We start from the raw sequence: 14324 nt of genomic DNA, 5'->3' as shown, positions 1-14324 counted from the left end.
TTTTAAAAACGTTTTAAAAAAATAAATTAATAAATAGATTCTGTAGTTTAGTACTGTGAAAGATCAGGATTTCTAAAAAAAAAAAAAAAAAATTCAAAATTTATGAGAAGCAGTGCAGGGAACAGGTAATTATGTTTTAAAGATTGGCAGTTTAAAGATACCTACTGCATGACATGAACAAAAATTGAAAAAAAAAAACAAAAAACATTCATACACGGAGTATTATATTCAGACATTAATGGGAGACAGCAAATTCTGAAAAATTCATACTGCTATAACAATAAATAAGTAAACAGGCAGCCTTACATACCTGTGCACTAAGCACTTTATCGCAATGTGACCGCAGAGTTTCAATATAATCTCTTAATAATTCAGCATCATGTTCAAAAAGCGTGACCATGGAGCGTGTCTGAGAATAAAGGTGAGGAATAGTTTGTAATGAAAATTAAAAGATCAGAATAATATGAATACTACAGAAAACACCATTGATAAATAAATGCATAAATTAATAATGAAAAAAAGGCAGGTGCTGAGTGATATTTATGACAGAAAATATTGGTGAAAAAAATAATTTTCAGGAAAGTATTACTAGTGTCAGAAATGTTTTCTAGTATAGATCAGTTTTATGAATATTATTTCAATTTATGTCTCATTTTTAGATAAGGAGTTAGGAATAAATAAAAAATTAATAAATGAATGATATTTACAAGGTGCAATACTGTGTCAAAGTTAAAGTTAAAAAAAAAATCACTAAATTTACATGTAATGAGAATCTTGTTTGTTAACTTATCATTGACAACTAAACAACATTGTTTCGTTATTTAATTATTAATAGACTTAATCAGGGGCAGACTGGGTTCCGTAAGGGGGCGCCAACCTTGACCTCTAAAGGGTGAAAAAAAAAAGCCAAAATAAGTCAAAAAAGAGGTTTAAAAAAAGATGGCACATAGGTTTACGAGTTTAAAGGAAAAAAAGCAAAGCAAAGTCTCACTGGTTTGTGAGCGCAAAAAAAAAAAATAAATAAAAAAATAAAAAAAAAGTTGCACCAAAAATTAATTTTAAAAGGTGTTCATAAGCGGGAGAGAGGGCACATTGGCCAGTCTGCCGCTGGACTTAATATCAATTTATCATTCATATTATGTCTATTAAAAATATAGTACAATCTTTCATTTTTACAATCCAATCCCGTTACAACAGACCACAATTTTGTTTGTTGCAACAGGAATTTAGCTATAATGGAGTTCAAGCAATGTAATGGCAATCAAAATTGGACTAAACACTTATTTTGTTGAAAAGGATATTTTGTTGCATTAGTGATTGCTGAAATGATATTTCACTGTATTAGAATTTCCTGAAACGATATTTTACTGTTTTATAAGCTAAATATCAGAAGAAATTTGAACTTATACATATGTGTGACAAAGAAGGCTTTTATTTTAAAATTTTCCAGGGGAGGGGAAGGTCAGAAGAATGCATATTCTATCAAAAAATCATGCACACTCCCTCACTTATATGTATACATTGATTTATTAAAGAGCCAGGGTGGGGAGCTATTGCTTCTTCTTGACCCCCCCCCCCCCTCCACAAATAATGAGCCTGTTAACAAATGAAAGCATAGTTAGATATGAACAGTTAAAATTTTTAAAAGTCACTGTTTTGATAGTATGGCAAAGTTCTTTTTAAAATTAGCTAAGAATTCAGCTAAATGAGTTTTTTTTTTTTTTTAGGGGAGGGGGGGGGGGGAATAATGAGAATATAGAGTTAAAAAGAAATTTAAGCTTGTTAAATGCTTGGAATTTAAAAAAAAAAGATGTGATGAGAGTGTGGATATGTGGAAGTTTTAGTTACCTATTAAATTCTTAAGTTGCTACCTCTGAATAGGATTTAGGCTAAACACCATTTCAAAAAAAAAATTCTCATTATTTACGCTGTTTTTATGTGCTCTTTGGATTATTATCCTAAACAGGCCCGAAAAGTTGTTCCTTTCTGAGTGGTGGGAGCTAGTCAAGATATTGTTATAGCTTTTACTCCTCTCTACTCAATCAGGGAGTTGCGAGTAGACAGGGCAAAATATACTGATGTTTGCCATTTCTTTTCTTTTATTTGTGAAGTAAATTTTTGTAAAAAAAATAAAATATCTAGATTGAAAAAAGTTGAATTGAATTCAAAATTGCTAATACAAAGGCACTGAAAAATATATTAAAACAAGAAACAGCAATTGAATCAATGAAGGAAATCTAGATCCTTCTTTTATAATTCATGTTTATTGAATGGTTCTTGGTAATTTTTTTGAGAAAAGAAATTTTGGTCAGTCAAATTAACATTTCAATGCATTATTAATAATTTTGTAGTTTATAGTCTGTCATGAAAATAATAAACACAAAAATAAAATAACTAAATAAACAATAAGGAATGTTATCACTCTTATGATAATATTTCTGAAAGTCAGCTTTAAAAAAAAGTAGAGGTAAAGGGGGCTTATGTGAACATGGGGCACATGTGAACATGGTATGTTTTACTAAGATCACTTCAAGCAAAAAATCTGGAAAAATTCTCAAATAAGGACAGTACCAGTTGTATCTCTTGGACAAACATTTAGAGCAATGTGCCATTTTATGTTACTGTGGTGGCAACTTCTTTGTTTTAGCAGGTGTTGAAAAAATTTTATCACTGTCTTGTTCACGTGAAAACATTTTAAAAACTAACTGCTAATCTAAATCTAAGCATTACAAACTGTTGTATGAACATTCAAGTAAATTTATGAGAATGTTTAAATTTTTTTATTAAATTAAAAATTCTTGATTTTTGCGAGTTAGCTCTAAGGTAGACGATGGGGCACTTTTGAAAACAACATGTAGGGGTACAAGTGAACAGTTCTCATAGCCGTTCTCCGTAATATTATTATTGGTGTAGGATATTGTAAGTGTTAAAAAATGTGTAAATATTTATAATTATTATTTTCCTATAATCAGTTAGTAAATTTATTGTGAGTTGTAATAAATACTATTAAATTTTTTTTTATTTATGTTTATGGTAGAATCCGTGTCAATTCAACAAGGGGCGTAACTTGATGGTTTCGGATTTTTTTTGAATTAAACATGTTAAAATTCATAAAAAATTAAGAAATACTGTTTTTTTTTTGTTTTGCCCAAAAATATTCCTGTGCTGAGATACAGGCCGCCAAAGATGGCGGTCCTGTCATTATTTCTCAAATGGGAGTTTCATCAAAATCTTTAAAGTACATTATCTCAAGAATGGTATAACATATTTTGTTGCGGTTTGTTTTATTTAAAAGGATATTTTTTCTTGTTTAAAAACATTTACAACATTTTGAAATATGTGCTTTAGTTTTTTCTTCACATCCTTTGGAAAAACAGTTACAAATAATTTCTTTGATTTTTCTCAAAATTGTCATTTTAAAAAATTAATTTTTTTTTTAAATTTATTGATACTACTGAGCACTACGTTCCCTGAAAAGGAGAGCTTCCCCTTTTTTGTTTAACAAACTTGAGAGGTATTTGGAAAAATGAGGGTTTTTAATGAACTGTTACATAAAGGCAAACCTGAAAATTCATTTTTTGTTCCACAGCAAGCAGCCAGAAAACACTTTTAATTCAGTCATATACAAAACTTTCATTTTAAGTTGCCATTTTATTCAGGATATAGAATTTAGTGAGAACAAGACGGCAGTGCGCTTAACGATTCTTTTGGTGCTATGCTGAAAGGTTGAGTGAGGAAATGCTTTGAATCGGCTGGAAGCCTCGTTCTTGTTTTCATAAAAAATAAAACTCCTGTAAGTGGCGACTCAAAATGAAAATTTTGAATATTACTTAATTAAAAGTGTTTTCTGGCCACTTGTTGCGATTTTTTTTTCTTTTTTTTTTTTGAATTTTCAGGTCTGAAATTATGTAAAGAGTTCCTTAAAAAGACTTATTTTTTTCAAATGCCTCTGAAATCTGTTAAACAAAAAAGTGGAAGCCCTCCTTTCCAGGGAACATAGTGCTCAGTAGTACTAATAAACTGTTAAAAAATGAAATTTTTTTAAATTGACATTTTTTAGAAAAATCAAAAAAACATTTTGAACTTTTTTTCAAAAGACTGGGAAAAAACTAAAGCACATATTTCAAAATGTTGCATATGTTTTTAATCAAGAAAAAATACCCTTTTAAATAAAACAAACTGCAACAAAATATGTTTTCCCGTTCTTGAGATAATGTATTTTAAAGATTTTGACAAAAATCCCAAGTGAGAAATCATGACAGGACCGCCATCTTTGGCAGCCTGTATCTCGGCCCAGAAATTTTTCTGGGCAAAACGAAAACAAATGTATTTCTTGATTTTTTATAAGTTTTAACATATGTTAAATTCAAAAAAATCCAAGACCATCAAGTTATGTCCCTTGTTGAATTGACATGGATTCTACCTTGTTATTTTTATTTTTAAAATTTTTTTGTTATTAAATAGTTGGTCAACAATTTAGTGTTATATAATACTTAAAGGAAATAAAAAGACACAAAATACTTTCATTTAATAAAAAACTGAAGTTCCAACTCATTTTAAAATACATTATCAACAATGTATGACGCTTTAAAGCTAAGTATATACAGAATAAGTCTTACATAATAAAAAATCCTTTTTATTATGTAGTCATATAAGTTTTTTTCTAGTCTATTCAATGGTCAGAACAGACTACGAGACTTTAAAATTTGACAGTGAACAGTTATATATTCGGGAAAAAATATTTTCTTAGTGGAACAATAACTGTACAGACGAAATTGACGCAGTCTAGGTTACAAACCCTTCAACGTATTTGTTATTTATGTGTATGTTTCATATTGAAGAAATTTCCTTTAAAATATGTTGCTTCTCCTGCATTTTTACCGAACAGGCTTGGGGCACATATGAACAAGTGCAGACGTTTTTAAAAAATGCCATAAAACAAAGAAATAATTTTTTTTAAATTCCCATGATACAAAGAAAAGTTTATTCCATCATGAGGATACTTTTGCACTGAGAAATAGATAATACTTTTTGAAAAATAAAGAAATGAAAATAGTTGTTCACATGTGCCCCCTTTTCCTCTAACATTTAAATTATGATTTAAAACATTGAAAATAAATTAAATGTGGACTAAAATTTTATTACCTGAGGATTATCCTCCAAAGCATCTTCAAGGTGAATCTTTTCTAATCCAGGCATATTTTCAAATGCACTTAAATACTATTAAATATTGTACCAAATTGGAATATTAGACTAAAAGAGAAAATGAATTTGTTAGATGCTTATTTATGGAAAACAATAGCTCAATCGTAAGTTTCAAAAGGTCATTTTACATACATTAAAATTGTAAAAACGAGAAAAACAATGTGCAAGTACAATGTTTAAGGCACTTTGAAAGCCTAAGAATTTTATATAAAAATAAAGGTATTGAACTCTTCAAGTAAAACATTTCAATGGCTTTTACTTATCAATGCCTCAGACCAGTAAGAAGGAAGATTTACCAGGGTTGGCAAAAACCCGGGTTTTTTTAAAAAAGCCCGTGGACCCAGGGTTTTTTGGGTTTTTTTTGAATAAAACCCAAAAAAAAACCCAACTAAAGTTGGGTTTTTCTGTCTTTTTTTAGGGAAAATGTGGGGTACTTGTAGCATATTGTAGCGTAAGTATATGGACAAAGTGCAAAAATTGTCTTCGGGTAAAAAAAGCTGGAAAACTAGTTAAAATTCAGCGTTTTCTGAAGAAAAGTATAAAAGACAAAAAAAACCCCCAAGACTGGTGAAGTTTCAGATTTTTTAATTTTCAATATTACCAACAGTTAAGACAAAGTTACTTCTCCAGTGACAAAAGCTATTATTTGTTTATAATTACTATTTTTTTTTTTTTTTGCATTTTACTTTATTGTATTTCATTTTGTTATGCAAAACTAATGTAGAACCTCAAGTAGTTTAAATCCCTTTTTACTGAATTCCAGCTTAATCAAGACATTTCTTTGAATTTTATGTTGCCCGTTTTTCTATTTCTGTGTACAGGGTAAGAAATACTAAACTTTTTCGTAAGATAATGAAAATACTGTACATGTTTTGTTTTCTGCCAACATTTGAAAAATCGGTTTATTTCTAAAAAATATACCTCGTGTTTATTCGAGATTTGTAACGTGTTGGTTAGCAGAAAATAATTCACATGAAAGCCTTTTAACTAGGTTAGTTTCCTCTGTACAATCTACAAATATTGAGAAAATCAGACGTGACAGGACTTGGTCAATATAATTTGAGTTATTTATTGACCAGTTAAAGAAATAAGTTAAATACATTTATTTAAAATCTTTGAAGTATTTTTTTAATACCGTTAAGAGTTAAGAAATACTATTAAAGTTCAAAATTCATTTTTTATGTTCATTGTCTGTGGTGAAGAACAAATAAAAAAGAAAAGTTTAAAACCTCGTGAAAAGTATTTAAATTAATTAATTTCTTTAAAACTTCTCAGAAAATTAAAAAAAAAAACAAAAACAAAAGTGGGTTAAATAATGGGTTTTTTTAAGTGGGTCTTTTCAAAAAAACCCATTGGGTCCAATTCGGCCAACCCTGAGATTTACTGGTCTGCAAAAAGAGTGACTGGTTCACTTAACTTGAAATGTAGTTTGACATGAAGTATGTTGCCTATATTGGACAGACTCGCCGTGCTTTAAAAATTCGCTTGAAAGAGCATCAAAATTAAGTGAAAAAACAACAATTAAATAAGTCTAGTATTGCTCAACATTGTTGGGATTCGAATCACTCTTTTGATTTTAACTCTTATCAGATTATCCAAAAATGCCCCCAATTCATCAGATCCTGACTTTTGGGAATCTTTTCATATTTTGAGGAACAGTTCTAACTTATTTAATGATCTTAAAGCAGTTCCATATTTTTCCAACATTTGGCTCCCATATCTTAAATACTGTCCTTTCCCCATTCCCCCCTTTTTTCCCATTCATTTTTACCTATCTTCCTTTGTTTATTTTTACCTTTTTTGTCTTGAGTACATCCCCCCCCCCAATTTTCTTCCATTTATCTTTATTTTTCATTTTTTTGAATATTTTTATTTCTGTTTATTTTATTTCGTGGTGTTTTTTTCTTCCATTCAGATTTTCCTTTCTTGCAGTTCACGGTTACCGACATTTTCTTTTCTTTTTGTTTAAGCTTCGGCTTAATCTTTGTCCAATTAAATTCTTTCTTTCTGGGTTTCGTACCTAAGAGAAAGCTCTTGGTCTTTGCTTGCATTCCTATTGGTTCCTGATCGTTTATAATTTTTTCATTGGTGTTCGGCTAATCCGCTATTTTTATCTTTTAAGCAGCATGCTTATCTGTTCTTGGCTTTTGTCGGATGTCTTTTCATCCATAAGATCATTACTTTTTGCATTGAAAAAGGCCTTCCCTGTAACGCCGAAAAACGTCTCTGCTGTAATTGGCTAATTTGTGCCTTTTTAACATTGTTTTTTCTTACTTTAGTATAACTATTTGGTTTACAATTTACTCATTGTATTTCACAAAATCTTCCTAATATTATTATTTGGCTTTAGTTTGAACTTTATATTTGAATAATGCACCAAAAATTAATTATTAAACAAAATACTACCACTTTACATTATTAAATCATAAATAATATGAACTTTCTTAATTGATGGTGATCGTCCACTAGTCCCACAAACAACCGGATTATATTTCATGGTGTTCTGATTCAGTTTTCACTGGTCTCAGACCAGCGGACCACTAATGATTTTGAACGCTACAATATTTTCTTTTACTTCAATACATAAAAAATAATTACTATACTATTGAAAAATACTTGGGTTTTGTCCATATAGTATTTGAATCCCATATAGTATTAGAAAAATATATAAAATTACCTTATCTATGTAAAATTTCTGTTTGAAAAAAAAAATGCCCTTTTGATTGAATTAAAGTGCCTTCTTATCTGAAAGCGGCCTTCCCTTATTAAACCTGGGAGAAATACAGTAGCCCCTCATTATACTGTGCCTCATTATATCGCTCATTCGGTTATTTTGCTCTTTTCTTCTGTCTCCTGAAATATTAAAGTCTGAAATAAGAAAAAAAAACTTCGCTTTAAGTTTGAAACCATTTTTGAAAACATATGGTATTGCTCAGAGAAGGTCTCTTTCTTCTTTATTTTGTCAATGAACAAAAGAAAGCTATCCTTCTGAAATTGCTGGAAAAGCAACAGCAATACCTGTCATCCAAATGTACATACCCGGGCAGTATATTTCAGATAGTCTGTAAACTACTTGACATCTTCTTTTGTATTGATACAGTGCCTTTACAATGAGTGAGAGACATCAAGCAGGTATCATGTCTTACTAGCCCATGTCGAAGAGAACATACGCCCTTCTTTTAGTACAGAAAAGATTTGTGCTTGGTTGCACAAACCAGGATTTGCATCAAAGATAGGAAGAATGATCTAGACGGGCGAAAGAGTTTTCTGTTAACAATGTGGTTACTTTTAATTTTCACATCCTTTCTACAGCAAGTCAAATGGCTTAGAAAGTCTATTGGGAATAAGAGGGTATTGGAATGCTCACTCTTATCTTGTGGCAGCTCAAAAAGATCGTCTTCATTCGCCATTTGATGTTTTCAACTTTCTGATGGTGAAAATTTACTTAAATTTCAATCTTATTTAAATTTCAATAGGTGTGATAGTACATTCGTCAACTCTACATCGAAACTATTAGAAAATCATGTCAAAAAGAACAAATGCTAATTTACTAGTGTATTGGACTTATAACTATTTTTAATGACCTACGTAATATCACGCTTTTGGATACATCTCTCTTTCTCTTTGTCCCCCGAAAAGCACGATATAACGAGGGGTTACTGTACTAAATCTGATGTGCACGCTTCAAAACTTCACCTCTTTAACTGTTAAATATTCTATGTCTTTTTAATAACTCAAAAGAGTAGATGAGTGTACTTATACATGTTCATTTGAAGTTACACTTCTTAAATCCACATTTTTTTTTTTTTGTCACTTATAAAATATAGAGTTTGGCACTTTCAAATTTAAAAACTTTTGAGGTTTTAAGGTTTTTAAAATATAAAGGAAAACACCGTTTCGATAGAAAAGTTATTCACAATAATTACAAATAAATAAAAAAATAAATAAATAAAATAAAATAAACAAATACTGCTAGATAAAAAGACACTGATTTTGTACACTTTTTCAATTATAATAATTTCATTTCTCAAATGAAATTCAAAAATAGAGAATAAAATAGAATTACTGTTTCAGCTAAAATGTATAATAAAAGCATTTTTTGGAATAGTTTTGATAATTTTCAGAGGGTGGGTTTGAACCCTAAAATTCACCTCATGAATATGGACGTCTCTGATAGATGATATTGAACAATATAGCTACATTGATTGTGATGCAGTGTTTAAAAACTTCTTTCAAATATACCATCTTTGATTTGAGCAGCTTTATTTATCATGCAACAATCAGTTCCTTTTGCATCCCTCAACAGGATGCAATACCAGCCAGTAAATAGATAATAAAACAGATATACACAGCCAGTAAAATTATATGCTGATGGATAGGCTACAACAGATTAAAAAATAGGTAACTATAAAATCCAAAATAACGTTACTACAATGGTACACGCATTGTTTAACATGAGACTGGTTTTAGTCTAATATTTTGAACAATCTGTATCACACATTTTAATGTTTCATTAAACAACCTCTGTATTATAAAACATCATTATCCTTCTCAAGTATTTTATGAACAAAGCATTATTTGTGGAATGAAATTACGACATAACGACGGTATTAAGGATCAAAGTCATTTACTTAATAATTGAGAGGTAAAAGGTGACTTTTTTTAATAACTTTATTCTGGTGAACATTACTAAAACTATTTCAAAATTCATTTTTTTACAAACTAAAATGATTACTGCTAAGCTAAACTAGTTGGGGTAACAAAAGAAAACGGTTTCACAAATAAACAATTAAAAATCCTTAAAAAACTACTAACAAATACAATTTTCACAAATCATAACGATATTTATATTATATTCACTTGCTCGACTTCGCCGTCTGTCATTGTAAAATGGAAATCGGTCAATGCAGGAACGATCCTGACAGATAAATGGGAGGCAACCCTATATTTTGGCGCTAAATGATATCATTCTCAGACTTGGCGACAAGGATTCTTCCTGTACCTCGTGTGTGGTTTAAAAAATGGCTTGAAGAATGTAGTAATGAGTAATGTGTTAATGTATTTATTATGATGAGATTTTTACAATTAAATATGCATGAAAGTAAGTGAAACATTTTCTTGGATGTAACTATATTAAGTTCTATCTTTTTGTTTTTTTTATTTTGAAAAAGAGCATGTTCCTTTATTTATGCTTACTGTGTGACCACGGATTGTATGGAATGACAAACACCGTTTTACAGCCGGAAATGGATAAATTTATTTTTTACCGATGTCAGCTTTTGCAGAAGCAGAGTCTCATTCAAATGAGCGGAATACGCGCATCAAATTTTTACTTTCCCCCCTTATTCACATAGATTCGTTGATCTGGACGTTTGAAAATTCCATGCAATCTGTGGTTGGACAGTACAACGGTCATGAAATTAAAAGCATGTATTAAAATTTATTATGGCTAAGCCTTAGGTTTTTTTCTAGATTATCATTCTGTGCATCTGTACTTTCTATCCGGACAAAATTTATATTTATTTATGCCATAATTAGACGTCTTTCAGATATCTAATATAATATGGGAAATTGTTAGACGTTAGCTTGCATAGGTGTGCATTAAATAAACGTTTCTCGTGTGCTTGAGATTTTTGCTTCCCCCCCCCCCTTGAATAATCGAAACTATTAGGCTTCTTTTAATTTCCCGCCTAAATTAACGTACATTTCTTTAAGACGTCCTTAAGGAGTCTTCCTGCAAGCGTGCATGTATTCACATCATTAAACGTTTATCCTTTGTGAAACATTTAGATGTTTCCTTTTCCTTGCATAATTAAAGCTACTGAGTTGCTTAATTATCCAAAATTAACAATCATTTTTCTCAGACGTGTTGACTTTTGTCAGAATTGTTCCTGTCAACCTTTTAGCGAGCGTAGATCTGCGTCAACTAGAAATCTGTTATCGTGAGTAAATTGTTTAATTTTCTTCATTTAGTAAAACCATTTTGATGTATAATTAATTTAATTACTGCCAGAATTAAATTTATTCCTGTCATCTATTCTTAAGGGCAGATTCCTCCTGTTAGCCATTAGCGTGCAAAGATGTGTTTCTAATGAACGCTATTGAAAATTGTACTGTAAAGCATTTTTGTTCCTTGAACAATTAGGAATATTTAGCAGCAAATTTAATTTTCTGCCAAAATTAACTTTCTTTCAGATATCAAGTCTTAAGTAAGGATTCTTTCTGTCTCCTGTGTAGTTGAGCATCAAATGACTTCATTCTGACATTTATTTTCTTTTCCTTTTGCATAGTTGAAACTATTTAGGGCCATTCCTCCGTCACATGTGGGACAAAAATACGCTTAAATTTCATTAACATTTCGTCATATCTCTTAATATTTTAATGAAACTGGGGTAAGCAATTTTTTTAATCTTTAAATTTGATACAAAGATACTTCTGAAACAATTTTGTTATTTAAATTAAAATTTATTTACATGCGTCACGTGCGGGACATCTAAAGTCCTCTGGTAACTTGCTTGTGGATAAGCTAATATTTTTGCTCTATTAATACAACAATGACGAAACAAATTGCAGATTTTGAAAGCTATGGTTCCAATGCAAAGGAAACATATTTCGTAAGTTTAGAAATAATTATTTAAACCATTGAAAAAAAAATATATATGCCTATTCCATTGAAAATGGTCATTTTGTCCCGCACGTGACAGTTTCTGTATTTCATAAAAAAGAAATGATTTTTGAAGAAAGTTTTGGCTAAAGAAGTCACACATGCGTTTGTGATGTCTTAAGCAACAAAATTTTGTTCATTATCCTTTTAAATTATTATTTTTTATGAAATATACGAAGCGTCACGTGCGGGAAAAAATTACAGTTTTCTGTGGAATAGCCCTTTAACTGTTCAATTTCCCGGCAAAATATTTCCTTCAAAAATTAACTCTGTAAAGGTTCTTCCTGTTAAGTCCCCTTCCCTTCAACCATCATATCTTTTCTTCTTGTGGAATATTCTCCCTATTAGCCTTCCCGGGTGTGCCAAAAATGAACATTTATTAATTTTCATATTCTTGGTGTCAGAAATCAGTATGCTGTTTAATTTACTGTCAAAATTCATGCATTTTAGGTATTCTTATCCAGCATTATAGATGCGTAACAAATAGGTGTTTATCATGAGTAAAATACTTATTTCCTAATCCTTACATAATTGAAACTATTTAGCTGTTTAATTCATTACTTAAATTATATGCCAGATTTTTAATCTCTACTGAACTTTAACTTTGTCTAGCAACAAATGAAAGATTTTTGTAGTTTGCTAAGAGCTAAATTATTTAAGCATGAAACACTGTTCTATAAAATTAGTAGGGCATCTGGTACATTTGTCAATAGAACCTGAAGTATAAGTTCACCTTTCAGTGAGCAGTCATTGCAGTCTTGCATAATATAGACGAACGCTGTGAACGGAGTTCGCAGAAAATTTTTGGCTCTGCAGAAAATATTTTTAAACTACTAACATTTTTTTTTTTACAAAAAGGAAATAAAAAAAAAATCCCACAGTTTATTTCTGTTTCTTCCGAATATTTTCCTGTCTGCCATTCTTGCTCTGTCTTCTTTTATTTTTCCTTACACAAAATTAATCTAAAAAAATGATTTCTTCTTAAAATTATGATTATAGTATGCCAATTACTTAAAGACAAAGGAGCAAATGGAGACTGCTTCTACAATGACTGAGGTTGTTTATTTTACACAGCATGAATTGTGCAAGAAGAACATCAAAGCTATATAAAATGAACAACTATTTTACACTTTTTTAAGAGAGGAGACCTATGAAAATACAGTATTTATTTTTTCGGAAGTACTCGGTTTTAAATGAGTAGCTGTTTTTATCGATTTGTTTACAAAATTAAACATCTTGATAAAATTTTCACGTTAAAAGTAGGTAGCTTATGTTTGATCTTTGTCAACTTCAGTAGTTTCAGATCTAACATGAACTTTTTCCCTACAAAACGAAAATAATGATAATGATCATGTGATTGATATTGGGCAAAAAATAATGGTTAAGGCTGTTTTCATCAGTTCAAAATAAGCATAAACTATGTGTTACTGCAAAAAAAAAAAAAAAAATTAAGAATTTTTTTTTTTGTCTTTTTATGTATTTCAATATAAATTTAATTTTTATTCTAAGGCGAATTTCGCAAAGTAATTATTGGCAGAAAATTTTCCAGTTAGGGTTTGTGTTCGCAGAAAGCTATTCATTTTATCTAAGTCTGAGTCATTGTTAGAGCAGTGATTGAAATCTTTGAGATTGTGGGTTTTTCACTGGTCAGTCATCAGTTCCAAGTTCATCTGATGCACAAAATTCCTGCGGACATGTGTATAAAAATGCTTTATTTCAGTGTGCCCAAAGTTTAATGTTCTTTTTGTATTATGAATACATTTTTCGCTTATTGTATATTTTTCAGAAGTGTTCCTCCATGTTAGTTTACCAAGATGTCAATTGTTTGATCCTGAATAGCGAGAAGATGCATGATTTCATGGAAACTTAAAGCACAACACTAGTTGAATTTAGACTTTGCATGACAGTTACTTTGATAAAGTCTGCTGCAAAGTCTTAATTTTGCTGGTAATAATGCTTTAACTGGACAGTCTTAATTTTGCTGGTAATAATGCTTTAACTGGACCTTTCAATGAACAAGAACAACCATTAGATTATTTGAAATGCTGGGTCTATGCTTTGCAGTCAGAAATCAGTATTAAGTTCATCTGATGCACAAACTTCCTGTGGGATAAGTATAAAAATAATTATTTCAGTGTGCCCAAAGTTGAATGTTCAATTTGTATTGTGAATTATGAATACATTTTTTGCTTATTGTATATTTTTCAGAAATGTTCCTCCATGTTAGTTTACCAAGATGGCAATTGTTTGATCCCGAATAGCGAGAAGATGGATGATTTCATGGAAACTTAAAGCACGACACTAGTTGAATTTAGACTTTGCATGACAGTTACTTTATTAAAGTCTGCTGCAAAGTCTTAATTTTGCTGGTAATAATGCTTTAACTGAACCTTGCAATGAGCAAGAACAACCATTAGAATCTTTGAAATGGTGGGTCTATGCTTTGCAGTCAGAA

At 30.3% G+C, this 14324-nt stretch overlaps 1 protein-coding gene across 1 annotated transcript in view; it reads right to left on the bottom strand.

The window, feature by feature from the left end:
- Positions 1 to 5227, bottom strand: part of LOC129234687 (DCC-interacting protein 13-alpha-like) — a 51676-nt gene extending 46449 nt beyond the window's left edge. Inside the window, exons 1-2 of the mRNA XM_054868735.1 lie at positions 5146 to 5227; positions 311 to 409 (exon numbers count right to left, since the gene is read on the bottom strand). Coding sequence (XP_054724710.1) covers positions 311 to 409; positions 5146 to 5199 — 153 coding nt within the window. The 5' untranslated portion in view covers positions 5200 to 5227. The remainder of the gene's footprint in view (positions 1 to 310; positions 410 to 5145) is intronic.
- Between the last annotated feature and the right edge of the window lie 9097 nt (positions 5228 to 14324).

This window comes from Uloborus diversus, chromosome 1 (genome assembly GCF_026930045.1).
Source record: "Uloborus diversus isolate 005 chromosome 1, Udiv.v.3.1, whole genome shotgun sequence".
In the NCBI taxonomy this organism is placed as follows: Eukaryota; Metazoa; Arthropoda; class Arachnida; order Araneae; family Uloboridae; genus Uloborus; species Uloborus diversus.
The sequence above is the reverse complement of the archived record's forward strand: the minus strand, read 5'-3'. Positions and strand labels throughout refer to the sequence as shown.